Below are 26,763 nucleotides of genomic sequence, written 5' to 3'. Positions count from 1 at the left end.
TTAAAGTAACTAAATATCTTAAATAAGGTTGGAATTTTCTTATTTCATAAAAAAACATTGTTATCGCCACTATCCACCCTAATGTTTTGTTTAAATCGATTATTGATGTTTAAACAATTTATATCAATTCAATGTGAATGTATGATAAATTTCCCTAGCCTTTTTTTGCGCGCAAGACGGTATATTATCTCTTATGTATCATTTATAAATTAAAGTTTGGAGATAACACATTGGAAAATTTGTAAGGAGCTGCGCTTAGTTTTCACACCAAAAAGTATACGGGTTTATTATGTTAATTTAGAATACATTTCATTAATATATATTTAAAATTAATAGGAATTTTAACAAATAAAATATTCAACCTGGAAACTGAATTGTTGCGTTGGTATTTTTTGTTCAAAATCCTGTGGAAGCTGGGCGCTCGGGCCAATTCCCGTAACAAAATTAAAATTCTTTTTGCGTTACACCACTTCACATTGTGTACATCCAACAGTGGACTTAAGACACCAACTACTCTACCCGGTACAATAACGAACCACCTTGGGAGAAACCGTCACCGTAAGTCACAATAATGGATAACATTTCCTTACAGGGTCAATCACAACAACAACACCAAAATGAAATATTACGAAGGTCAATTTGCTCTATATGCGGCAAACCTATTGACGGGCAGATCATTAAGTGTTCTAAATGCATCAATATGGTGCATCAACAATGCATAGAAAATGCTAGCAATCATCCAAACTTTGTATGTGTAATATGTAGCAGAGAAGAACGATGTCCAGATTCTCCCACTTCTACTCATAGTCGCCGTAGTAATGCTTCTAATTCATCCAGAAATTCTATAATCAGAAAACGTGATTTAGAAATACGACGTCTCGAAGAAGAGAGATCTCTTGCTATTCAACGTGATCGCGAGTTTCTTCAAAAAAAGTACAAATTGCTTGAACAAGCGGAGGAAGAATTGGATAACATTGACATTCAGCCTACTAATGACGTGCACGAGTGGGTTAATAGCCTTCCAGACCCCGAACGTCGTATTCCATCTGAGGAGCACCCGAATACTCTCGATTTATTACAAACTACGTATATTGACTTACCTCAAAATAACGAAGATCTCATACGGCCTTTTACGTCAAATGTAGATTGTATTCCAACAACAAATACTCCTTCGGTTTGTGCAAATAATCGTGGAGAAACTCAAAAAACACCTTCATCAGCTAACGGCGATTCAAACCAAATTTCTCGAGATATTTGTCCACCAAACGGTGCTAACGCCGTTTGCACAGGTAACGATTCTAACTCGACCGTTCCTCTGTGTTCCACTCACCGCGAAGCTCCTGTAGGTTTCAATATGAATTCAGCTATAATGGCGCCAGAATCTACATCATTTGCTTTGCCATCATTAACAGCTGATCCGTGTTGCAGTATGAGCACCAACCTTACACATCAACAAATTAATGCTAGGCAAACTGTGCCAAAAGATTTGCCGATATTCACTGGGAAGCCAGAAGAATGGCCTCTTTTCAGCTCAACTTACAATTGGTCCACTAAAGTTTGTGGTCTAACAGACGCTGAAAACCTTGTTCGATTGCAAAAGGCATTGCGTGGAGATGCTCTTCAAGCTGTTCAAAATATTTTGATTCACCCTTCGTGCGTTCCATCCGTTATTTCTACGCTACAGCTGTTGTTTGGTCAACCGGAGAAAATTCTTAATTCTTTAAAAAAGAAAATACGGTCGTTGCCCGCCGTGAATCCAACTAAACTTGATACAATTACTGCCTTTGCTGTGCAAGTGAAAGGTCTGCAAGCTACAATAGAAGCTTGTCAGCTGTTTGATGAATTAAACAACTCATCCCTTTTGCAAGAATTGATTGCAAAGCTGCCTTCATACTTTCAAATTAATTGGGGTACTCACAAAATGAATTTAGTTAAGAGCAATAAGAGAATCACATTGTTGGAATTTTCTAATTGGATTTTCGATATTGGACTCTCCGCAAGTAGCGTCAACGTTGAGAGTACACTAGCAAGCAGCACAGAAGCAGCGAATAGGCAGAGGAATGTTTGAGGAATGTGATGAGAATACTAGACACTGTTTGATTTGTAATGAAAACTGTAACAGCACTGTTAACTGCCATAAATTCAAAACAGCTGATCGTGCTGAGAGATGGAATATAGTTAGAGAATTTAGACTATGCAAACAGTGTCTACGACGTCATTATGGATCATGTAACAGTAACATTAAATGTAGTATCGATGGATGTGAAGTTAAACATCATCCTCTTTTACATAGAATGCAGTCGGTAGACGAAATTAATCAAAGAGGAATGTCAAACAATCGACCAACATCAGAAACAGGTGAACAACAAAACGAAAATCAAAATATTGAGAACTGTAATACACATAATACTACAACTTGTCACAGTTTGTTTAAAATAATTCCCATTACCATCTACGGCAACAAAAACAAAAGTATTAAAACCTTCGCCTTTATAGATGAAGGTTCATCAACAAGTTTAATGGAGCAAAATATAGTAAAAGAGTTAAACTTATCAAGTGTGCCAGAGCCTTTATGCCTAAAATGGACTGGAGATGTAGAAAGAAGTGAAGAAGATTCGAGAAGACTTTCAATAGCTATAAGTGGATCAAATGGCAGAAAGTATACAGCTGACGTTCATACCGTAAAATATTTGTCACTACCGCAGCAGAGCGTGAACATAACAAAACTTAAAAAAGATTTCTCCCATTTGATAGGTATTCCAGTTGAAAGCTACGAAAACGCCAGACCTCGCCTCCTTATCGGCGTGAACAATTCAAGACTTTGCATTTCTCGGCGAGTAATTGAAGGTAAACCAAATGAACCCGTAGCAATACTTACCCGGCTTGGTTGGCTTTTATTCGGCTCCCTACGAACAGGTACACCAGAAAAACATCACCACTACCATATTTGTGAGTGCAACATCCAAAGTGATAAGAAATTATTTGATCTGGTAAAAAACTTTTACTGCCTGGAATCATCAGGAATTGTTACGGATAATGCAATAATGAGTAAGTACGATGAAAAAGCAATATCTATTTTACAAAATTATACAAGGCAAAGGACAGACGGACATTATGAAACTGCGTTGTTGTGGAGGCAAGAAGATATTGTCCTACCGAATAGTTTGGATATGGCTAAGAAAAGATATTTTTGTTTGGAAAAGAGGCTTAGAGCCGATAAAGAGTTAAATCTTATATTTGAGAAAACAATTCACGAATATTTGGCTAAGGGGTATGTGGCTAAAGTTGAGGGCCATGAAACATCTGCTGAAAAGATTTGGTATTTGCCAGTTTTTCCAGTGTTCAATAAAAATAAACCGGGAAAAGTTAGGATAGTTTGGGACGCAGCAGCAATATCACAAGGGGTGTCTTTAAACTCCATGTTACTGAAAGGACCCGATTTGTTATCGTCTCTTCCATCCATCCTCTTGCGATTTCGTCAAAAAGTGGTAGCTATGTGTGCAGATATAGAACAAATGTTCCATCAAATTTTTATAAGATACGAGGATCGTCATGCACAACGGTTTTTGTGGCGGTCAGATGGTAAAGATGAACCCGATATATATGTCATGAATGTTATGATATTTGGTGCATCTTGTGCGCCTTGTATATCACAATATGTTAAAAATATTCATGCGGATAAGTTTGCCGAAACCTACCCGGGTGCAGTTTCGTCCATAAAAATTAATCATTACGTGGACGATTTCTTAGAGTCTGTAGATACAATTGAAGAGGCGATTAGGTTGGCGAAAGACGTAAAAATGATTCATTCTAAAGCTGGATTCAATATAAGAAATTGGATTTGCAATAGAAAAGAAGTTTTGGCAGCTCTTAGCACTCTGGATGACTCTAAAAATAAAAATCTACAATTAGGCTGCGATATAGGTATGGATAAAATCCTTGGAGTATATTGGAAGTCGTCAGATGATTCTATATCTTTTAAAGTTTCGACTAACTTGTTGGAGAGCACTAATTGTCAAGGCAACCAGCATCCAACTAAACGTAAATTATTAAAAATCCTAATGTCAATATATGATCCTTTGGGGCTAATTGGACACTTTCTGATGTATTTGAAAATTTTATTACAAGATGTGTGGAGGAGCGGAGTGGGGTGGGATGAAGAAATTCTCCCTCACCACTGTAAGAAATGGTCAAACTGGCTAGCACGACTACACGAGATAGAAAATCTCAGAATTCCTAGGTGTTACCTTCAGCGTTTCAGTAGCTATACCAATATGGATGTTCAGTTGCACACATTTTCTGATGCCAGTGAAAACGGATATGCTGCGGTGTCATATTTAAGAATTTGTAGTGGAAGAGATGTGGTCATGTCTCTAATTGGTTCTAAGACCAGAGTTGCCCCGTTGAGAGTAACATCAATCCCGCGGCTGGAACTGATGGCTGCATTAATTGCAGCACGCTTCGCAAACACTATTATCTCAAGCCTATCAATCCCCATACATCAGAAATTTTTCTGGTCAGATTCGAAAACGGTGATTTCCTGGCTAAAGTCAGACCACAAAAGGTATCATCAATTTGTTGCATTCCGGGTGAGTGAGATACTCGATATATCAAATTTAGAGGAGTGGTTGTGGATACCCGGAAGATTGAACGTGGCAGATGAAGCGACAAAGTGGTATAAAACCGGACCAAATTTAAGTAACGATAGTCGATGGCTCAACGGCCCGAGCTTCCTGTTGCAGCCAAAAAGTGAATGGCCAAAACAAATCAACGTTATTGAATTGGATACTTCCTGTGAGTTGCGCCAAAATGTATTACACGCGTATCCCATAGAACATTTTATAAACATTAAACGCTTTTCTCAATGGCGAAGAGCTTTAAGGGCTGTTGCCTATGCAGTACATTTTTTGAACAGATTAAAAAAGAAGCCACTAGAGGATGGATACAACTTAGGACAAAGTGAGTTGAAGCGTGCAGAAGAAATTTTGATTCAACAGGCTCAGAAAGACTACTTCATGGAAGAAATAGCTGCTCTGAAATGTGATGGTAAAGTAAGTAAACACAGCTCTATTTACAAGCTTACGCCATATTTGGATGACAACTCAATTCTGCGTGTGGATGGCAGAATTGATAATGCTTCTGTTCCTGCAGAATTTAAACACCCTTCTATAATGCCAAGAGAGAGCTATATCACAAGACTCATGATTTTACATTTTCATTCACAATACCACCATGGAAATCATGAGACCGTAATAAATGAGATTCGTCAAAAATATCACGTTCCACGGCTCCGTACTGTGTATAAAAAAATCACTCGAGAGTGTCAAATGTGCAAAATTAAAAATTGTCTGCCCATTAATCCCCAAATGGCTAAACTTCCAAGAGCAAGACTCTCTTCCTTTACAGCACCATTTACATTTACCGGTTTGGATTTCTTTGGCCCAATCTCCGTTGTTGTTAACCGGCATACCGAGAAGAGATACGGCGCTTTGTTTACGTGCTTAACCATTCGAGCTGTACATGTGGAAATCGTACACACGTTGAGTACAGCTTCTTGTATTCTTGCAATACGTAATTTTATTGCTAGAAGGGGTGCTCCAAGGGAAATATTCAGCGACAATGGAACAAACTTCGTAGGTGCAGAACGAGAATTACGCGAAGCAACGAAGGCTATCGATACCAACGAATTTGTACGTGTGTTTACATCGAGAGAAACAAAATGGAATTTCAATCCCCCTGCAGCTCCACATATGGGAGGAGCATGGGAGCGAATGGTGCGATCCATAAAAACAGTCCTTTATAAAATAATGCCTTCAAGAGCTCCCAACGATGAAACACTTCGTAGCATGATGGCGGAAGTCGAAAATATAGTCAATTCTCGTCCATTGACGTACGTGCCAATTGATCATGAATGCCAGGAGGCTCTTACGCCCAACCATTTTTTGTTAGGAAGTTCAAATGGTATGAAGCCCCTTTCAGATTGTGACGATTCTGCTATAGTCCTTAGAAATTCCTGGTTATACTCCCAACAATACGCAAATCAATTTTGGAGAAGGTGGGTTGCAGAATATTTGCCTTCTCTCACTTGCAGAGCCAAGTGGTTCGAGAAAACCAAGCCACTAGCAGTAGGCGACTTAGTTGTTGTGATTGACCCTTCCAACCCCCGCAATGTGTGGCCTAGAGGTAAGGTGTCGGAAGTTAGTGTCGCCGATGATGGCCAAGTACGCAGTGCAAGAGTAATTACCAACTGTGGTATTATACACAGGCCCGTATCCCGGTTGGCTTTGTTGGATGTGGCTCAGAATACGGAGTAAGGCAGCGAAGTAATTTCTTGCCATACTGGGGGGTGGTGTTATCGCCACTATCCACCCTAATGTTTTGTTTAAATCGATTATTGATGTTTAAACAATTTATATCAATTCAATGTGAATGTATGATAAATTTCCCTAGCCTTTTTTTGCGCGCAAGACGGTATATTATCTCTTATGTATCATTTATAAATTAAAGTTTGGAGATAACACATTGGAAAATTTGTAAGGAGCTGCGCTTAGTTTTCACACCAAAAAGTATACGGGTTTATTATGTTAATTTAGAATACATTTCATTAATATATATTTAAAATTAATAGGAATTTTAACAAATAAAATATTCAACCTGGAAACTGAATTGTTGCGTTGGTATTTTTTGTTCAAAATCCTGTGGAAGCTGGGCGCTCGGGCCAATTCCCGTAACAAACATACTTGCAATAATTATGAAATTTTGAAATTATACAATTACCAACGTAGGTTTACTCAGTCTACCAGTCTATCGTAATGTCGGGTTACAGAAATATGACAACCATAAATTAGGAAGTGCAAACTTTTTTAACAATTGGGAACCCGTTGGAATCTGGATTAAAACCCACGACTATGTATGTTCCACAAGGCAACTTCTACGACTTGGTACCATAGTTATGCACACTACACTTCCAAAATCCACTTTAACTAGATTTCAACTGTCATTTGTCATATAAAACCCTCTATTATACATAATATCCGATATACCCTGGGTCACCAGCCGTAGAAGACGTACCCCGAGTTCCGCTCTTCCACCCCAGCGTCGTGAAGAAAAACTTTCTGCGGGTGCAAACTGAACTATTGATTTTATTCATCATTGTAGTGTGATTGTTTTATAAAACGTGTGTCAATAGAAATGTATTTGTGTGTATGAAGAAATAAGAAGTCTCTCTCTCTCTCTTTCTAGAAGCCTAAACTAAATGGTTTGTAACGACCCTGGAACAGTCATCGTCAGTGTGCAAAATTCCTTGGAGTTACATTGGATAGGATGCTGAACTTTAAGCTTAATATTAAAGAAAGGGCGAGAAATTCCACGAAATACTCGTGCAAGAAAGCAATAGGGAAAATTAATCTCAACCATTCGGAGTACCTAAATTCCTTTTTTATACCCACCACCAAACAGTGGTTCCAAATCGGTTTTTGGAAATAATTCTGCAATATCAACACTATTTTTTCTGTGTGTGAAAGCTGAGGTGTTTTGCTCTAAGTTTGCGGGTCACTAGTGGGTCCATGGGCTGGCCTGTAGGCGTTGAAAGTTGGTCACCTCCGAGGGTATGAAATTTTGTTTTAGCTGTCAACCAAATTATATCATTACATGTACTACGGTACACTATGCGTACTTCGTACAGACAGTCAGTCTAAATTCACATCACAGATGATAAATGCATTTAAAAATAAAACGACTGAACGAAAACAACAAAAACAATGGAAACAGGAATGGTGTAGTTGGAAAGTGAAAATGTTTTCTATTGCATTTCTTTTTTGAACATGTTGGATTTGCTTAAGCTCGTTCTTTGCAATAGAATAGAATAGAATGACTTACCAACAAAGTCTAATAATTGAGATCAGTAGATCGTCTAATAACGGGAACTGATGAGGATGTGGAAATCCGAAACAGCTGTCTTCCAAACCATTTTGACAACATTTTCACATTTCCATACACCATAAAAATAACCAGTAATGATAGGCTAATAAATAAGCCATTATATGTACTACACTATGTGTACTTCGTACAGACAATCAGTCTAAATGCGCATCACAGATGATAAATGCATTTAAAAATTACGAAAATTGAACGTTTTGGGGCAAAGAACCATTTTTTGTTTAAATTCAATTTTTTGGGAATTACAAATATGAATTGAAATCTATATAACTTTTGAACAAATTATTATATCATTATAATTTTTTATAGAGTTTTGCAGGGAAAATCGTTTTAAAAAATGTTGCTGAATACTCGTACTATTCCCAAACTTTGTATCAAAAATCCCCAAAGTGGGGACATATGTTAAAAAACGGTATTTTTTGGTAATTTTCATATTTTTCAGCTGTTTACTGGTAGGATGTTGAAACCTTCTACAGTTAGTTAGTGGTCACATGGGACTTTCTGAAAAAGAGATCGGCTAAATAATCGGTGCTTTGCAAAGTGAGAACTTTTCAAAACAATTTTTTTTTTAATTTTTAAAAATTGCCGATTTTGGGATGAGAAGTACTCATACACTACATGACCAAAATAAAAAATAGGTACACAATTTTTTTCGTATATCCGTAGAATTTTGTAGGGATTGCAGTCAACAAAAGACCCTGTAGGTTCAAAACACTGACCCCACTTTGTTAAAATTTTGAAAAAAAATTGTGGGGCCCATATCTGGCAAACTATATATTTAATAGCACCCTCTCGGGTCCTATCCAGCAAAGAAAAAATAATCGAAATCGGTTCATAACAGCTAAAACAAAATTGTATACCCCCCGAGGTTACCAACTTTCAACGCCTACAGGTCAGCCCTTGCAAACTTAGAGAAAAATACCTCAGCTTTTACACGAAGAAAAAATTATGTTGATATCTTTATCCGTTCAAAAGTTGCAGAATTATTTCCAAAAAAGCGATTTGGAACCGTCTGTTGAAATCATGCTAACTTCCGAACGAAATAAGCTATCGACTTGAAACGTGGCACAAGTACCACTGGTCTCTGACAACCATGGTCCATATCGGTCCATAACTACCCAGTCAGAAATTCCTGATGGTTATAAGTATTGAGCGTTGTAACAACGTTAGAAGCTAACGTCGAAACAACGCTTGTTAAACAAATTAGTTGACGGTTTTTAAAAAGTATATTTGCCACAAAATTATCGTTTAAAATGCATTTTCCTTCAATGCTTAAGGTTTGTTATGAATAATGGAGGTATTACTGTTGATATGAATTCATTTAGAATAGGATAATATTCATTTTTCATATAAATTGAAGGTGTACACTAAAAAAACAGTGAACCTACCAGGAAGAAAGATCTGGAAAATGTTTAATATTTATGTGATAGATCTTTTCGATAGCTTATTTTTAGAGAAAATTAGGAAAAAGAAAAAATTTTTTAACTCCGATTTAGTTGAAATTTTGCACAGGGAGTAGAATCAACATTGTAGCTATGCGTGCCAAATTTGGTTGAAATCAGTTCAGATTTAGATATAGCTCCCATATATATGTTTTTCTGATTTCTGTCCAGATTGAGTGATATTTAAATGTATGTATTTGGAACAAACCTTTATATATAGCCCCCAACACATTTGACGGTATCGAAAATTTAGATCTACAAAGTGGTGCAGGGTATAATATAGTCGGCCCCGCCCGACTTTAGATTTTCTTACTTGTTTTTATTTGTTTTTTTTTTTTTTTTTTTTTGTCGACAAAACACCATGACTCGAAATATGTTGTTTTGTAAAAAATTGTCAATTACACAAACCTTATGTGGACTTATGTTGTTTTGTCAAAAGTACCATACAAGTATTTCGATTTTATTTTACAACATATGATGAGATATGTTGTTTTGCTAAAATTAAACTAAAAAAATTGGAGACACGATTCTATATCTCCCGATCTATCTATCTATTGTTCTATCTCGGCTGATGGGGTTTTGTCACAAGCCCACAGATATTTTTCGACTAATTCAAGAAATTTTTTAGACAAAATATTTTTTTTTTCACAATTTAAAGATAATTTCGTTGTTTGAGGGGAAAAAAATGGAGTTCAAAATTGCAAGAAAACAAATTTGAAGAAATTCTTAAATATTTTGTTTGAAATACGGACATTTGTGAATAACTTTTCCCCTTTTTTAGTCCATTAAACCCAACTACGCAAAAAATTGATAATGCAATTCCTTATTTTCACAAAGCACATAAGTACATGAGCTAAAATAGAGTTAAAGTGACTTTAGTGTCCTCGAGGATTCACTTTTTTAGTGTACCTTTGGTTTTTTGAATGGAATATGTATAGTCAAATTAAAAACTTCAATTTGAAATTTCAGAGCTTTTTATTGGTTGTAAAAACCATCTATACACCGTATAACGATGTTATCATTTTGGGGTTGTCAAAACGTTCGTTAAACAATCGAAAAAGCGTATAAAATATTTCATGCCGCTTTGAAAACGTTGTTAAATACGTTCGACACACCGTAGAATGATGTTATAACTTTGGGGTTATAATAACGTTTTTCCCACCGTGTATCAACCATTTACAATGCTTTTACAACGCTTTTCCGATGGTTTTTTTCTGACTGGGTATATATAGCCCCCCAAATAAACCGACCTCCAGATTTGGCTTGCGGAGCCTCTTAGAGAAGCAAAATTCATCCGATCCCGTTGAAATTTGCTCCGTGGTGTTAGTATATGGTCTCTAACAACCATGCAAGAATTGGTCTATATTGGTCCATAATTATATATAGCAAATTCACGAGACTCGCGACATTTTCCAAACAGAAATCAGCAAATGTAACAAACTTCAAAAATAAAATATAGTTCGAGAGCTAAATTAATTTCAATTTACATACGAGTATGAATTAAATATTGAGTTTTTTCGTGAGCGTGATTTTGCAGAAATTTTATTCACGCACACTCACGAACCGATTTTATTTCTCACGCACGACATATTCATTTTAGTCCCATTCACGCACATTCACGAGAGTTCCTTCAAATTTTGTTCACGACTCACGTGAATCACGCGTTTCACGAAAATTTGGTATCACGCGCACACCTCTACTCTCTATCTACCGCACAAAAGTTCATATCGGTTGGTATGTATTTGTAGAACTGAATCATATACGTATTTAATCTGTTTTTTTTGTGCCTAATTTATACCACGTATGGACTAATTTACAATTTAGAAGACGATGTGAAGAAATTTTAAGGTGCCATGACATGAGTAAGTATTGCCACAACCCAAGTAATTCGATTGTGGATGGCAGTTTTTAGTAGGAGTTTCTAATCAATCCATGGTGGAGGGTACGTAAGATTCGTCCTGGCCGAACTTAATGCCGTATATACTTCTTTTTTATTTATAATTTCTAGCCAATATTGCACGAGCTTCGCCATCTACCTACAAAAATGGGTCGCCTGCATTCTCTGTCCCTTAGAAAATAATCATAAACTGTCACAAATCCTTCTACGAGGTGGCCGTGGGCTCTTGGCCACAAAAAAAACAGGGAATTTCCAAGCCACTGACTTTGGAAGACTTGGAACCACTTTCCCTATTCAAGGGGAACTAGAATCTCCAGCTACATGTATATTCTTGCTTTACCATATACATCCTTGTATCCATGGTAAGATTACACTTTCTATTCTAACAAATGCAATTATTTAAATTTTTTAGCTTCCAATATTTTATGAAGACAGATCTAACATACACATCAACATTTCTATATAATAGACAACCAGCATTTCTTTTTCCACCTTTAACATAGAAGAGAAAATGTGGAAGCATTGTAAATCGATGGAAATCAATGGTGTATGCGAATGGGAAATCAGTAAAGAACTCCCACTTCATAGATAATATCAAATGTTGGCATCCTATTCACTGGGCACATAACCACAAAACTAGAAATCACTCATTGCAAATGCTTTTAAAATTTCAAAAAAAGGAACGTATGTACTTTTTGTTTCCTTTTGGGGTCGTATCGGAAATGGCATCGAATACGTTCCGCCACAAGGGCAATTTATGCGTGCATATGTCAAGTGGTATTATGGTCAAACTAAAAACAATTCAAAGTGACATGGAATGAATAGTTTGGTAATTTTTGACCATGAATCCATTTTGGTTGTAACCAAATGCAAAGTCGCAAACTCCAGAGAGAATCCACAAGAATATTGTGGACTAAAAAGAGATGTTGTGGTTTATCCTGGGACATTATTCCAGGGTGCGTACTTATCTCGAATTTGCATTTGGCGTGTGGTTTATGCCAACATCTTGTTCAATTTATTATCAAATCTTGGGTTATTGCAACTGCAAGGCATCGGGTTGTATGTTCGTGTGCCCCTATTCACATTAGCATTCAATAGCATCAGCCGCAAAACCAAATGTGTATGTGCATCCTTCTACATCACGTTCCAATAACTTCTAATGTTTGAATGTAAGAGCATGTACAGTACAAGTAATAAGGTGCATATGAACATATCAATGGTGCAACAGTGTACAACCCAATAATTAAAGCAGTGATGCGACTCTCAGACAAACCGAACAACACCTAAGGGCACATTGGTTTCTTTAAATGTGGACACGAACCAGTTGAATATTGATGAATAGATAAGTCATATTTCGTGGAAGTTAATCTCAACGGTGAAATGGGCACAAGGCTATACCAATTTGCCAAAATTCGAAAATGGCGATTCTGGTAATTTTTCGAAAATTGCGGATATCTCGAAAACTATAAAATATAAAGTTTTTATTCAAATAGTTGACTTTCAAATTTTCGAAATTTGTGCTGCCTTTTATTTTGAATAAATTTTTTTGTGCAACTATTTAGAAATTCTCAATGGTAAGACTACATCAGTGTAAATCATTTGTGATTTCTGGACAAAACATTACGACAAGTAATTTTCGACTATTTTGCGATTTTATTCCATTATGGGAGTTCGGCATTAACCGAGAAAATGGTTGTCCGATATTGCTGTATATAACAGTGGATAGACCTATAGCCTTATATATATGGTGTTGTGGTCTGATAGCCGGTACTTCAGCAGCCGACAAGTTTAGATAAAATTCAGCGAATGAGGTGTATGTGTATCGCATACGCATTCAGTAAGTCAGGAACAGATTCCCTTAATATCGTGTTAAATCTATATTGCTCAAATAGTTAGCTACAACAACTGCTGTACGGTTGCGCGAGCTATCGATGTGGTCGGAAAGAAAGCACGATCAAAATTGGATCCTCAAACAAGTAAGGAAAGTGTAAAGTCGGGCGGGCCGACTATTTATACCCTTCACCACTATATATACTAACCATCTTAACACTTTAAAATTTGTTAGGAGCTATATAAAGATTTATATTCCCATATACAAATATTTGAATATGAACCGATTTGGACAAAAATTTTTAAAATTTTACAAAATGTCTGGATTCAAAATTTAAATTGGTTAATGACCGGAACGGACCACATTGTTAGTAAAAAAATATTGGAGATATTTATATTGCATAAAATTTGACATGCATAGTAAAAATTTTATTTCCATTCCCTGTACACAATTTTAAGTAAATCGGAGAGAAATTTTGATCTAAGGTGGTCATATGACTGTAAATTGGAAGACAGGTATTTCAACCAAATTCGGTATGCATATTTATAATTTTTAATTCTACTCTCTGTGCCAAATTTCACGTAACTCGGAGTAAACCTTTGGCCTCTGGGGCCATAGGAGTGTAATTCGGGCGAAAGCTATATCTAAATCGGAACGATTTCAACCAAATTCCATATGCATATGTATAATGTTAGTTCTACTCCTTGTGCAAAATTTTAAGTAACTCGGGGTAAAACTTTAGCCTCTGGGGCCATAAGAGTGTAAATCGGGCGAAAGATATATATGGGAGCTACATATAAATCTGGACCGATTTTAACCAAATTTGGTACGCATATTTATAATGCTAATTCTCGGGCCATAGGAGTGTAATTCGGGCGAAAGCTATATATGGGAGCTATATCTAAATCTGCACCGATTTCAACCAAATTCGGTGTGTATATTTATAATGTTAATTCTACTCCCTGCGCCAAATTGCACGTAAATCGCAACAAAAGATGGGCCTCTGGGCCATAGGAGAGTAAATCGGGCGAAAGCTATTTATGAGAGCTATATCTGAATCTGAACCGATTTGACTGATATTCTACAGAATCACAAAATATTCGATTATACGAAATTGGAAGAAAATCGGCTGATAAATACGACAATTATGAACAGATCGGTTATAAATATTTATGGCAGTTATATCCAAAACTGAACCGATTAATAGGGATCGTCTTTGAACCGGAAAAGGACCCTATGGCAAATTTAAGGACGATCGGACTTAAACTGTGAGCTGGACTTTGCACACAAAAATACATCATCAGGCAGATAGACAGGCGGACAGACGGACATAGCGAAATCGACTCAGAATTTAATTCTAAGCCGATCGGTATAATAAAAGATGGGTCTATGGCTACTCCTTCTCAACGTTACATACAAATGCACAAACTTATTATACCCTGTACCACAGTAGTGGTGAAGGGTATAAATAGTGCTAAAGGAAGTAGAACACAGACACGGAGAATACAAACTACCAGACCCGGGGAATTTTTGGCAATTTGCTCTGCTCTGCATTTGTTCTGCATTGACCGAGAAAATGGTTGTCCGATAATGTAAAGATGCACAAAAACTTCCACAACCAAGATCTCCCAACTTTTGCCAAGTCGTGTTACTACGTTTTTTTATCCAAAATTTTAAATTTCCCTGGAAAGCGGGATTTTTTATAATTTCCCGGGGTGCCGGAAAGAAGAACTTCCTTTAATAATTTTAGACATTTGAATTTTATATATGAAGAAGTCTATGAACGATTATGAACCCATAAGAACCAATTTTCGCACGGTAATTAGAGAGATAATTTTTAGGTGGATCGGATGAAATTTGGTCTTCCATGAGGCCACAGAATTCAAATTTTTGTTGTCGGTATATATGGGGCTCTAAATACTTATAAGACCACGTACCAAGTTTTACTTAAGGCTGTCATCTGCAATCGAATTACTTGGGTTGCGGTAACATTTACCGATGCCAAGGTATCTTAAAACTTGTTAACATTGTAAGTTAGTCCATATGGAGCCTATGTTAGATAAAAAGGGCAGATTAAATACATGTATAAGCAACGTTAGTTCTTGATTTACCAAGGAGTCAATAAATAATTATGAACCGATATTATGTTACCAAATTTCAACCGGATCGTATGCAATTTGATTTTGCTAAAGGCTCGAGAATTAAAATCTTGGGATCTATTTATATGAGGCCTATACATCTAGACCTCGCTTTGCGTCGCAGATACGTTCCAAAAAAAAAACCACGCCGCAAACTGAAACGACGCAAAGTGAATTATGAGTTTCTATGGCAAACCATGCAAAGATTGGAGACAGATAACGACGCAACTTCGAAAATCTAACGACGCAAAGTGAAAACTAGTACTAATTCAGCAGCGACGCAACTTCGAAACAACGCAAAACGAAACGACGCAAAAACGAGGTCTAGGTGTATATAATTATGGGCCGACATGGACTAATTTTTGCATGGTTTTGGGGAGTATATATTAATACCACATACCAAATTTCAACCGGATCGGATCGCCTTGCTAAAGGCTCGAGAATTAAAATCTTGGTATCTATTTATATGAGGCCTATACATATATAATTATGGGCCGACATGGACTAATTTTTGCATTGTTTTGGGGGGCATATATTAATACCACATACCAAATTTCAACCGGATCGGATTGCTCCTCCAAAATGCTCCGAAGCCATAAATATTATATAGGGGCTATGTCTAAAATTGGTCCGATATGCCCCGTTTCCAATAACATAAGTAACAGTTACTTCGGATATTAGTGTTATTTCCACAGACGGATGGACATCGCTAGATCAACTCAGAATTTCACCACGACCCAGGATATGATGTGTTATAAACGGAAGTTGGTATATCCCCTTCTTTTGGAGATCATACAAACGACAAAACAATGGTTGTGATTATCTAAAGTATAAACACATATATCGTATTTTTTCGGTGTAAAATCGTTTACTATCATTCTATGGTTTGAAACTGTATCACATATTGCTTTTACACGTACCAATAATATTCATACATATTTTGTGCATAAATTGAAAGCAACATTTATGCCTTGGCAGTTACACGATTTGAATAATGGACAAGTATTTACTGGACGTAATGCTTTTAATGTACCGCCGCCACCCACTCATAGAATGTATGAAGAGCTTCCATTGATATCCATCCAGAATGGGAGATAATGTGTGTGTTTTTTTATGCCACGCGTTTATGAAGCTATGAAAATTTCTGTATATGTTTGGAATTGCATAGCCTGCTCAAATAGACTCGGAGGTAATTCATTAAAGTTTTGAAAAACACAACTCTTAGTAGATGAAAACATTGGGATGTCATGTTCCGAATGCTTAAATTCCATTGAAGTGTGATTGTCACAAAATAGAATATTGATTTTCAATTGAAACTTTGGCCCGTAAGGAAATATGCCTACTGTAAATATTGGTTTTAGACCCCATAATTTGAATTTGTATTACTTCTAAAGGCGTCCTTTGATAGTTTGCCAAATAAATAATTTTTAAAAAAATTTTATGATATTAAATACTTTAGGAAATTCGAAAATTTTTTGAATTTTTCTACAATTTTGGACTAAATTGTAATAATTTGTACTATTAATTCTTACTATGTTTTTAAAGCATTTAAAACAAGACAAAAATATTACATAAAAATATGAAAAACTGAGTTATACAAATTTGATTCAAAAGAACCTCTTAAGGTAAGTACTATGTTCGCTTTTCGCGTTGAAATTTTCGTGGTTACTTTATTAAAACAGTCCAATATAAAGCAGATAAATTAACTCAATTGATGCGATGTTTCTTGTTTCTCTAGATTTCATTAAGACTTTACAGGAATAAGTTTGTTTTCATTTATAGTTTCGATTATTTAAGGAAAAGTAATCGCGAAAATAAAGTGGTTTTCAACTCGAAAACCGAACATAGTACCCACCTTTAAGTATTTAAATAAGTATATACGGCCGTAAGTTCGGCCAGGCCGAAGCTTATGTACCCTCCATCATGGATTGCGTAGAAACTTCATCTAAACACTGCCATCCACAATCGAATTACTTAAGTTGCGGTAACGCTTGCCGATGGCAAGGTATCTTAAAACCTCCTAACACCATCATCTAAATTGTATGTAAGTCCATACGTGGTATATATTAAATCAAAAAAGATCGATCCAATACGTATATAATTCAGTTTGACAAAGTAGACATAAAATTTTGACAAAATTTTCTACAGAAATAAAATTTTAACAAAATTTTCTATAGAAATAAAATTTTCACAAAATTTTCTAAAGAAATAAAAATTTTGACAAAATTTTCTATAGAAAGAAAATTTTGACGAAAATTTCTACAGAAATAAAATTTTAACAAAATTTTCTATAGAAATAAACTTTTGACAAAATTTTCTATAGAAATAAAATCTTGGTAGATTATTTTTGGCTCGAGTGGCAACCATGATTATGAACCGAATAAAATTTGAACAAAATTTTCTATAGAAATAAAATTTTGACAAAATTTTCTATAGAAATAAAATTTTGACAAAATTTTCTATAGAAATAAAATTTTGACAATGATGATAATTTTATAATGAACCGAATAAAATTTTAACAAAATGTTCTCTAGAAATAAAATTTTGACAAAATTTTCTGTAGAAATAAAATTTTGACAAAATTTTCTATAGAAATAAAATTTTGGTAGATTATTTTTGGCTCCAGTGGCAACCATGATTATGAACCGATATGGACCAATTTTTGTGTGATTGGACCAATTTTGGTATGGTTGTTAGCGACCATATACTAACACCACGTGCCTAATTTGAACCGGATCGGATGAATTTTGCTCCTCCAAGAGGCTCCGGAGGTCAAATCTGGAGAATCTTTTATATGGGGGCTATATATAATTATGGACCGCTATGGTCCAATTCTGGCACGGTTGGTAAAGATCATTTACAAACACCATGTTCCAAATTACAACCGGATTGGATGAAATTTGCTTCTCTTGGAGACTTCGCAAGCCAAATCTGGGGATCGGTTTATATGAGGGCTATATATAATTATGGACCGATGTGGACCAAGTTTTTGATGATTGTTAGAGACCATATACCAACACCATGTACCAAATTTCAGCCGGATCGGAAGAAATATGCTTCTCTTAGAGGTTCCACAAGCCAAATCTGGGGATCGGTTTATATGGGAGCTATATATAATTAAGGACCGAAATGGACCAATTTTTGCATGGTTGTGAGAGACCATATACCAACATCATGTACCAAATTTCAGCCGGATCGGATGGAATTTGCTTCTCTTTGAGGCTCCGCAAGCCAAATCTGGGGATCGGTTTATATGGGGGCTATATATAATTATGGACCGCTGTGAACCAATTTTTGCGTGGTTGTTAAAGACCATATACCAACACCATGTACCAAATTTCAGCCGGATCGGATGGAATTTGCTTCTCTTTTAGGCTCCGCAAGCCAAATCTGGAGATCGGTTTATATGGGGGCTATATATAATTATGGACCGATGTGAACCAATTTGTGCATGGTTGTTAGAGACCATATACCAACACTATATACCAAATTTCAGCCGGATCGGATGAAATATGCTTCTGTTAGAGGCTCCACAAGCCAAATCTGAGGGTCCCTTTATATGGGGGCTATACGTAAAAGTGGACCGATATGGCCCATTTTCAACACCATCCGACCTACATCGATAACAACTACTTGTGCCAAGTTTCAAGTCGATAGCTTGTTTCGTTCGGAAGTTAGCGTGATTTCAACAGACGGACGGACGGACGGACATGCTTAGATCGACTCAGAATTTCACCACGACCCAGAATATATATACTTTATGGGGTCTTAGAGCAATATTTCGATGTGTTACAAACGGAATGACAAAGTTAATATACCCCCATCTATGATGGAGGGTATAAAAAAGATCTTGTTTGACAGAACATTTTGTTTTTGCTGATAAAGTTGTGCCTTTGAAACAACTTCAAAATTTTTTACTGGTTCGTTGTAATTCAAAATTAACATAAGACCCCCTGACCGCCAGATTCAGATCAGAACATTTAAAAAATAACCGCATTTCTTAACTGACCTTAGTCAAATTTAGCACAGGGTTATAATTTGTAACAACATTAAGATTTGAAAAATATCAGGCACATTGATTCAGATTTAGATTAATTTTCTTAAATACAAAGGGATGGTTAGGTTAGGTTAGGTGGCAGCCCAATGTATCAGGCTCACTTAGACTATTCAGTCCATTGTGATACCACATTGGTGAACTTCTCTCTTATCACTGAGTGCTGTCCGATTCCATGTTAAGCTCAATGACAAGGGACCTCCTTTTTATAGCCAAGTCCGTACGGCGTTCCACATTGCAGTGAAACCACTTAGAGAAGCTTTGAAACCCTCAGAAATGTCACCAGCATTACTGAGGTGGGATAATCCACCGCTGAAAAACTTTTTGGTGTTCGGTCGAAGCAGGAATCGAACCCACGACCTTGTGTATGCAAGGCGGGCATGCTAACCATTGCACCACGGTGGCTCCCTACAAGGGGATGGTTTAAGGTATGATATAGTCGGGCACGTCTAACTTTCTAGTTTACTTACTTGTTTAATAATACAATCAAAATTGTGGATTGAGTGTACAAATGTACATTAGAGTGAATTGGTGCTCTATAGGAAAATGGGAAAATTAAATTCCAACAGCAAACTAGTTGGAATTTAATTTTCCCATTTTCCTATAGAGCACCAATTCACTCTAATGTACATTTGTACACTCAAGCTTATATTGAATGTCAATACTTTGGTATTTATGGTGAAATCGATTGCTCGTAGAGAAATGTCCATTAACTTGCATGTAAAAGCAGGCCTCCTTTGAGAAACTATATCCAAAAAATATTCGTAGCTCGGCAATAACATAAAGTTCTTGCTTTTAATGCACATCGACCCATCAAAGTGAATCGTTTTCATTTTTCAAAATCCAACATAATAGCTTAAGAGCAAATTATGATTTCCTAAACATCATAATAACCGTAAAATAGAACGTTGGTTATTGGAATCAAGGTAATTTTGCTTATTTGGAGTAAATTATGTTAGATGTGAATTAGTAGGATTTAACAGGTAAACGTAAGAAAAATTGTAGGTTATATACACGCAAAGAAAAAAACGCTTGGAACGTGTACCGAAAACGTTTTTCTTTTGTTAGAGTTTTTTGAATTTCTTCGAAAATTTTAAACTTTTATCACCAAAAAAATCGTTTATTACAAAATTTTTATTTTTTTCAATAAAAAAATTATTTTTGAACCAACAACACTGTTCATTTCTTTTATATCAAGCACTGTTCTTTTCTGACTTTAAGTCTTTAATAAGACACATTTTACAGTTCATAGTAAAAATTTAATATAGTACTATGTAATGTTGAACATCTTTTCGGAATCTTTCGAACATATCTGGAATATATGTAAAAAAAAAAAAAAAAACAACAAAAAAAACTTTTTGGAGTTCGGTCGAAGCAGGGCTCGAACCCACGACCCTTGGCATGCAAGGCGGACGTAGCAACCACTGTTCCACGGTGCCCAATTAATGTTTGTTTCTGTTAAATAAAGTTTGTTTAATCGGCTCGTGGGCGCCGCAATCTATGCTATATTAATATAACTTATATGGATAATTAGCTATTGATGACAATAACAGCTACGTAGCCCAGTGGATAGTGTGCTGGCTTACAAATTGCATAGTCCACGGTTCGATTCTCCGTCCAGGCGAAAGGTAAAATTTTAAAAATTTATAAACTCGTATAATTTCTTCTACATCGCTTGTATTACAGAAAAATGTGCTAAACTAAAAAACCTCGTGGAAGTGAGAAAGATGTGAGGGAAAATGCAATTAGCCAGAAAAGATTGTTTTTGAGTTAGTCTTTATGAAATTGTTTTTACATCCTGGAAAAGTATAAACGTTTATCACAAACAGTATATACTTTTCTTCCAAATAAACTTCCTTACAACGAAAAGCAATTAGAAACGAACTTTGTCTAAAATTTCGTTTGGGAGGAAAGAATTATTTTTTGCGTTTTTGGTACATTTAACTGTTATTTTTTATTTATTTACAGAACTACTAACAGCTGGAAATTCAAGTAATATAGGGTGGTTGATATGTAATGTAACAATATAACACACATTCATGTTTTATCTGCAAGCAGGTCAAGTTCGAAGATGGGCTATTATCGGTCCATATTTTTGGTATAAAGGGTGATACGGTCAAAATTTGGTCAATGGAAAACGCGTGTAAATCGGTGAAATCGTTTATTTAAAAAATCAAATTAAATTTTTTTTCACGTTCAATTAGTATAAAATTCAGGAAAAATATTCAGTTAGGCTTTCGCTTTTCCAAATCCGAATTGCCGGGCCTCACGCTTGACACCTGCCATCAGATTTTGTACAGCCACCTTGTGCACCTTCTTCGCCGCAGAAAGCCGTTTGCCTTGAACTGCTGCTCGTCCTTAGCAGTTTTTTTGGTCTTCTTTAGGTTCCGCTTGACAATAGCCCAGTATTTCTCAATTGGGCGGAGCTCTGGCGTGTTGGGAGGGTTCTTGTCCTTGGGAACCACCTGCACGTTGTTTGGCATCTTGCCTTTTTACCGTAATGGCAAGATGCCAAATCCGGCCAAAACAGTACGAAACAACCTTGTTTCTTCAGGAAAGGCAGCAGACGTTTATTCAAACACTCTTTCACGTAAATTTCTTGGTTGACAGTCCCGGAAGCTATGAAAATGCTGCTTTTCAAGCCACAGGTACAGATGGCTTGCCAAACCAGATATTTCTTTGCGAACTTTGACAGTTTTATGTGCTTGAAAATATCTGGTACCTTTCCCCTTCATTTTGCCGTATAAAACTCCTTTCCCGGAAGCTGCTTGAAGTCGGCTTTGACGTAGCTTTCGTCGTCCATTAACATGCAGTCAAACTTCGTCAGCATCGTCGTGTACAGCCTCCGGGATCGCGCTTTGGCCGTCGTATTTTGTTTATCATCGCGATTTGGAGTCACTACCTTCTTGTAAGTCGATAGTCCGGCTCGTTTTTTGGCTCGATGCACGGTTGTAGACGATACACCCAGCTTATTTGCGGCATCTCGGAGAGAGAGGTTAGGTTTTCGCTTGAAACTACCGGCAACTCTCTTTGTCGTCTCAGCGGCTTCCGGTTTTCGATTTCCCCCCGATCCAGACTTCCTGGCTGTCGACAAACGTTCCCCAAACACTTTAATTACATTTGTAACGGTTGGCAACATTTAGCGATTTTGGATTTTGGAATAGGAGCAACATTCTACACACACACACACACACCTTAAAAATGAGGGGTGTTCAGGTTTTTTAAATGCAAAATTGAAAGAAATACGTCAAGTTTATATTGACCAAATTTTGACCGTATCACCCTTTAGCCCCCATATAGACCATTCTCCCAATTTGACTTCTGTGGACTTCTGACACACCGCAATTTTCATCCGATTTGTCTGAGATTGGAATTCTAGAGGTATTTTAGGATCAAAAAGATCTGTGTCGAATTTGGTTTATACATTAAAAAATGTTGTTGTTGTTTCAAGTCGTTTTGTTTTTATATTTAGATGATTCGACTTAAAAATCGGTATCTTAACATGTAAGACCATTATATTGGACTAAGGTAAATTTGGCTTAAATAATTCAAAAAAATCCCTTAAAATTATTGAAATTTTGTTTAAATTTGTTGACTTTTTGCAGAAAGCAATAAAGCGTTTAGAAATAGCAGATGTTTTTCAACATTTTTTAAAGACGTTTTTTACATGAAACATAGCATAATTTCTACTGTAAGTCGATTCTAAATTTTAAAATTTAAGTTGTCGTTGGCACTTTTTAAAGGACTCTAATAGCACATGAAGAAAAAAAGCAGAAAAACGAATAAATTCAAATTTGTTTTCTGGTACCAAGTAAGCAAAACTCACTCGCTTCTTTGGCTCGGAATCAATACCCAAATCATTAGAGTAAAGGCAAACTCTTTGAAACTGGGTATGCTTTTTGTCAGTGTATCAGAAAGGATCTTATATAATCCTCATACACTCAAAAAAAAGTTTATTTGCATCCAACGATTTTGACCTTCTCTTAAGGATTTTGATATTAGTTCCGAGCCCAAGATGTGGCTTCTTTAAAATAAAGAAATTTTTTAGCGACATATCTGGCTTTAAACCTAGGATCAAAAAAATTAAAATTTGGATACAGATCTCATTTATCGAATTTTGATTCTCTCGTCACGGTATAGTAATAAAGCTATTCACATACAAGCCACTGTCAATTTAAAAATCCAAATTATAACGGATACTTCAAAGTAAGAAATGTTTCCTTAATTCCAAAAACACTTTAAAACAAAGATACTAAATCCTCAAAATAATTATTAGCGTTTTTATCTTAAATCTAAAGATTCAATATTTCAGTTTAAATTAACAATTTCTTTAAATCAACGATGTTTTCTTTATTATAAGGAATATTTTCCTTAGTTAAAAGATATAACGGAGAAATTTAATGAAAACAAAATTGTGAAGCAAAGATCACAAATTTTCTTTTAATTAAATTTTTGATTATTTTAAATATTTTTGTCTTTAATATTGCGTAAATTCTTTGTCCTAAAATTTAGGTTGCAACATTTATTTTTTTTTTAATTTCAAGGGCCGATGTTGATTTTGAATAAACCACAAGCTATTTAGGAAATTATTGCAATTTTATTTTATTATGATATATTGGTATTACTCAATTATGTATGGAACAAAATATCGGCCAAATGGGCGCCGCGACCTCGGTGGCATACCTTCATCCGATGGTCCAAATTTTCGATGACGCTGAGGCATAATGGAGGTTCTATGCCGTTAATGTGCCGAATTATCTCATCCTTTAGCTCTTGAATTGTTGCTGTCTTATCGACGTACACCTTTTCTTTCAAATAACCCCAAAGAAAAAAATCCAACGGTGTCAAATCACATGATCTTGGCGGCCAATGGCGGCCAATGACATCGCCATTACGTGAGATAACACGGCCATTGAATTTGTTGCGCAAAAGAGCCATTGTTTCGTTAGCTGTGTGGCAAGTGGCACCGTCCTGCTGAAACCACATATCGTCCACATCCATATCTTCCAATTCGGGCCATAAAAAGTTCGTTATCATCTCACGATAGCGAACACCATTCACAGTAACTGCCTGACCGGCCTCATTTTGGAAAAAATACGGCCCGATGATGCCACCAGCCCATAAACCGCACCAAACAGTCACTCTTTGTGGGTGCATTGGTTTTTCGACAATCACGCCCAAATGCGGCAATTCTCTTTATTGACGAATCCACTGAGGTGAAAATGTGCCTCATCACTGAAAATGATTTTCTTCGAAAATTGATCATCCACTGTTGCAATTTCTTGGAACCATTCTGCCCATTCACGACGTTTGGAATGGTCAAGAGGCTTTAGTTCTTGAGCCAATTGCACCTTGTAAGCATGTAAATGCAAGTCTTTATGCATAATGTTCATCAACGACGAGCGTGAGAGGTGCAATTGTTGGGCACGACGACGAGTTGAGGTGGACGGCTCTTCAGCCACACTATCATGGACAGCAGCAATATTTTCTGCAGTACGAGCTGTACGAGCATGCACTGGTGTTCTCACATCTTCTACAGACCAGGTTTGCTCGAATTTTTCCACGATTTTTGCGATTGTACACACATTTGGACGATCAAATTGACCAAAAAATCACGAAGTGCACGATATGCCATTTTAGAACCAATTTAGATTTGGTCGACTTGGCTTCCTTTGGCATGCCATCACACGCAGCATGAAAGTGGCTCTAGGCTATTTTGGTCCATTCACGGCGAAGCGTCTTCACACTGATCGACACTTCCTCGTATTGTTACCACTTTAGCATGATAACGATCAATGACATGCGAATCAAAAGATTTATTCACATTTAAATGCCGGAAGACCCTAACGAGAACTACTTGTAGTATTTCAGCCAAATATAAGGCAATCACACTATCACGCTTGAATTCCATCACGAATAGATCAAAATGCTTTATTACGCTTTCAAATAATTAAATGAACTGAAACTGGAATAAATTTGTCAGCTTTCTGACGAGCGATTGAAAAATGATAATAACCTGAAGTTCGTTGCAATATATTTCAGGCCCACTGTAAATGTTTGCTGGCCCTAGATTGGCTAAAATATTATTCTTTGTTAGGAGTTCACATTTCAGGCTCTGTAAATATTTAAAGTTGATAATACATTTTGAACTCAGATGCACGTTATTTGGTGTTACCTTCAAAATCCAGAAAAGCCGCAATTGTGTATTCATCCATCTGTTTAAAAATTCTTAATTTTATACGAATCTACATTAAAGAGATGTCTTTTGAAAAAGGCGTCACTTCGTTTTTCTTTAACTTGGAAAAATCGTTTCTTTTTTTATTATGGAAAAGTTGACATAAATTTGTTTTTTACTAATAATAATAATGACTATATGTACGTCAAAAAGATTTCAAATATATGATGTTATCTTTCTTGTTTTAGCCAACAAAATATTGAATTTGCACCATTTGATAAGTACCGTTTACCTGACCTACCAGGATGTCTCATTAATGTTTAAGGATTTTTAATATTTAATTACTTCTGGAGATCCTCTGTATGTATCTCACTGACCAGAGTCGGCTCCCACATATTCATGTATTAAGTGCAATGTAATGATAAGAGAAGACATGAAATGTGAAGAACAGTATTTCTTGAAAACTTCATTGGTCTTAAGAGGAATGTTTCGAATGAGTGATTGCATACTCCGGCAGTTCGTAATGATGATAGGAGGATATTTCCTTGTATGACAATTTTCCATGGACCTCCCAAGTTGTTGGCAGTGATTTCGAAGAATGATATTCAAGCATTTTTGTATCGTTGTCATTCATTTACGCCCACAAAGCTATGAGCGTTTACATACCAGAAGGAATATTCCGGCATTTTATTCTCTATGATTATGGCCTTATTGTCATAATGGTACAAGTCGCATATCATCGAATGCAATCTACGCAACTATGGTTGTATTAATTAATTTATGTATAATATTTATAATCATAGTAAATTATGAATATAATTACTAAAAGAAAGTTGGGAACTAACTTCAAAGGTTTACGATACGTAAGGTCAAGTAATAGCAGAAAAATTACCAACAATTGGAAATTTTCTTTTCTGATAACAAAATGACGCCCTCGTGGATAGAAATTCTCTTAAATGCAGCAGGTCACAATTCTAATACCGGTATTGACACAAACTTCATAAAGATGCAGCTTTACAAAAAAGTATCGCCGAAATGTTTCCAATTAAATTTTTGTAAACACATCGTATAAAACACGTTTTTCATAAACATGTTAACCGCAGCTTAAATTCCAAATTAAAACTCGACTTCATCTTTATAGCCAAGTTACAAAAAATCACCGAATTTAAAAACAATTTCTGCAGAACTTACACGCACAGAAAAAACATGTTTGGACAGGGTTGCCATTATCTAGAGCATGTAATTGTCGCGAAAACCATATCGTTTGTCATTGTAAAAATATTTTCGA

General features: G+C 36.0%; 1 protein-coding gene across 1 annotated transcript; it reads left to right on the top strand.

Moving 5' to 3' along the window:
- The first annotated feature begins 571 nt into the window (after window positions 1-571).
- LOC142239730 (uncharacterized) lies at window positions 572-25,799 on the top strand. Its single transcript, XM_075311512.1, has 5 exons — window positions 572-2,052; window positions 2,123-6,310; window positions 11,389-11,639; window positions 16,205-16,301; window positions 25,724-25,799. The coding sequence occupies exons 1-5, from the start codon at window positions 572-574 to the stop codon at window positions 25,797-25,799; spliced, it is 6,093 nt and encodes a 2,030-aa protein (XP_075167627.1).
- The last annotated feature ends 964 nt before the right edge of the window (window positions 25,800-26,763 follow it).

This window comes from Haematobia irritans, chromosome 5, assembly GCF_050003625.1.
Source record: "Haematobia irritans isolate KBUSLIRL chromosome 5, ASM5000362v1, whole genome shotgun sequence".
NCBI classification, from domain to species: domain Eukaryota; kingdom Metazoa; phylum Arthropoda; class Insecta; order Diptera; family Muscidae; genus Haematobia; species Haematobia irritans.
The sequence above is the reverse complement of the archived record's forward strand: the minus strand, read 5'-3'. Positions and strand labels throughout refer to the sequence as shown.

Bases quoted from the DNA above. Each gene is read 5' to 3' on its own strand.
- LOC142239730 (XM_075311512.1), top strand. From the start codon at position 572: ATGGATAACATTTCCTTACAGGGTCAATCACAACAACAACACCAAAAT. The intron at 11,640-16,204 runs GTAAGATTACAC...ATAAATTGAAAG, and splicing joins TATACATCCTTGTATCCATG to CAACATTTATGCCTTGGCAG. The intron at 16,302-25,723 runs GTATGAAGAGCT...TTCTTGTTTTAG, and splicing joins CCGCCACCCACTCATAGAAT to CCAACAAAATATTGAATTTG.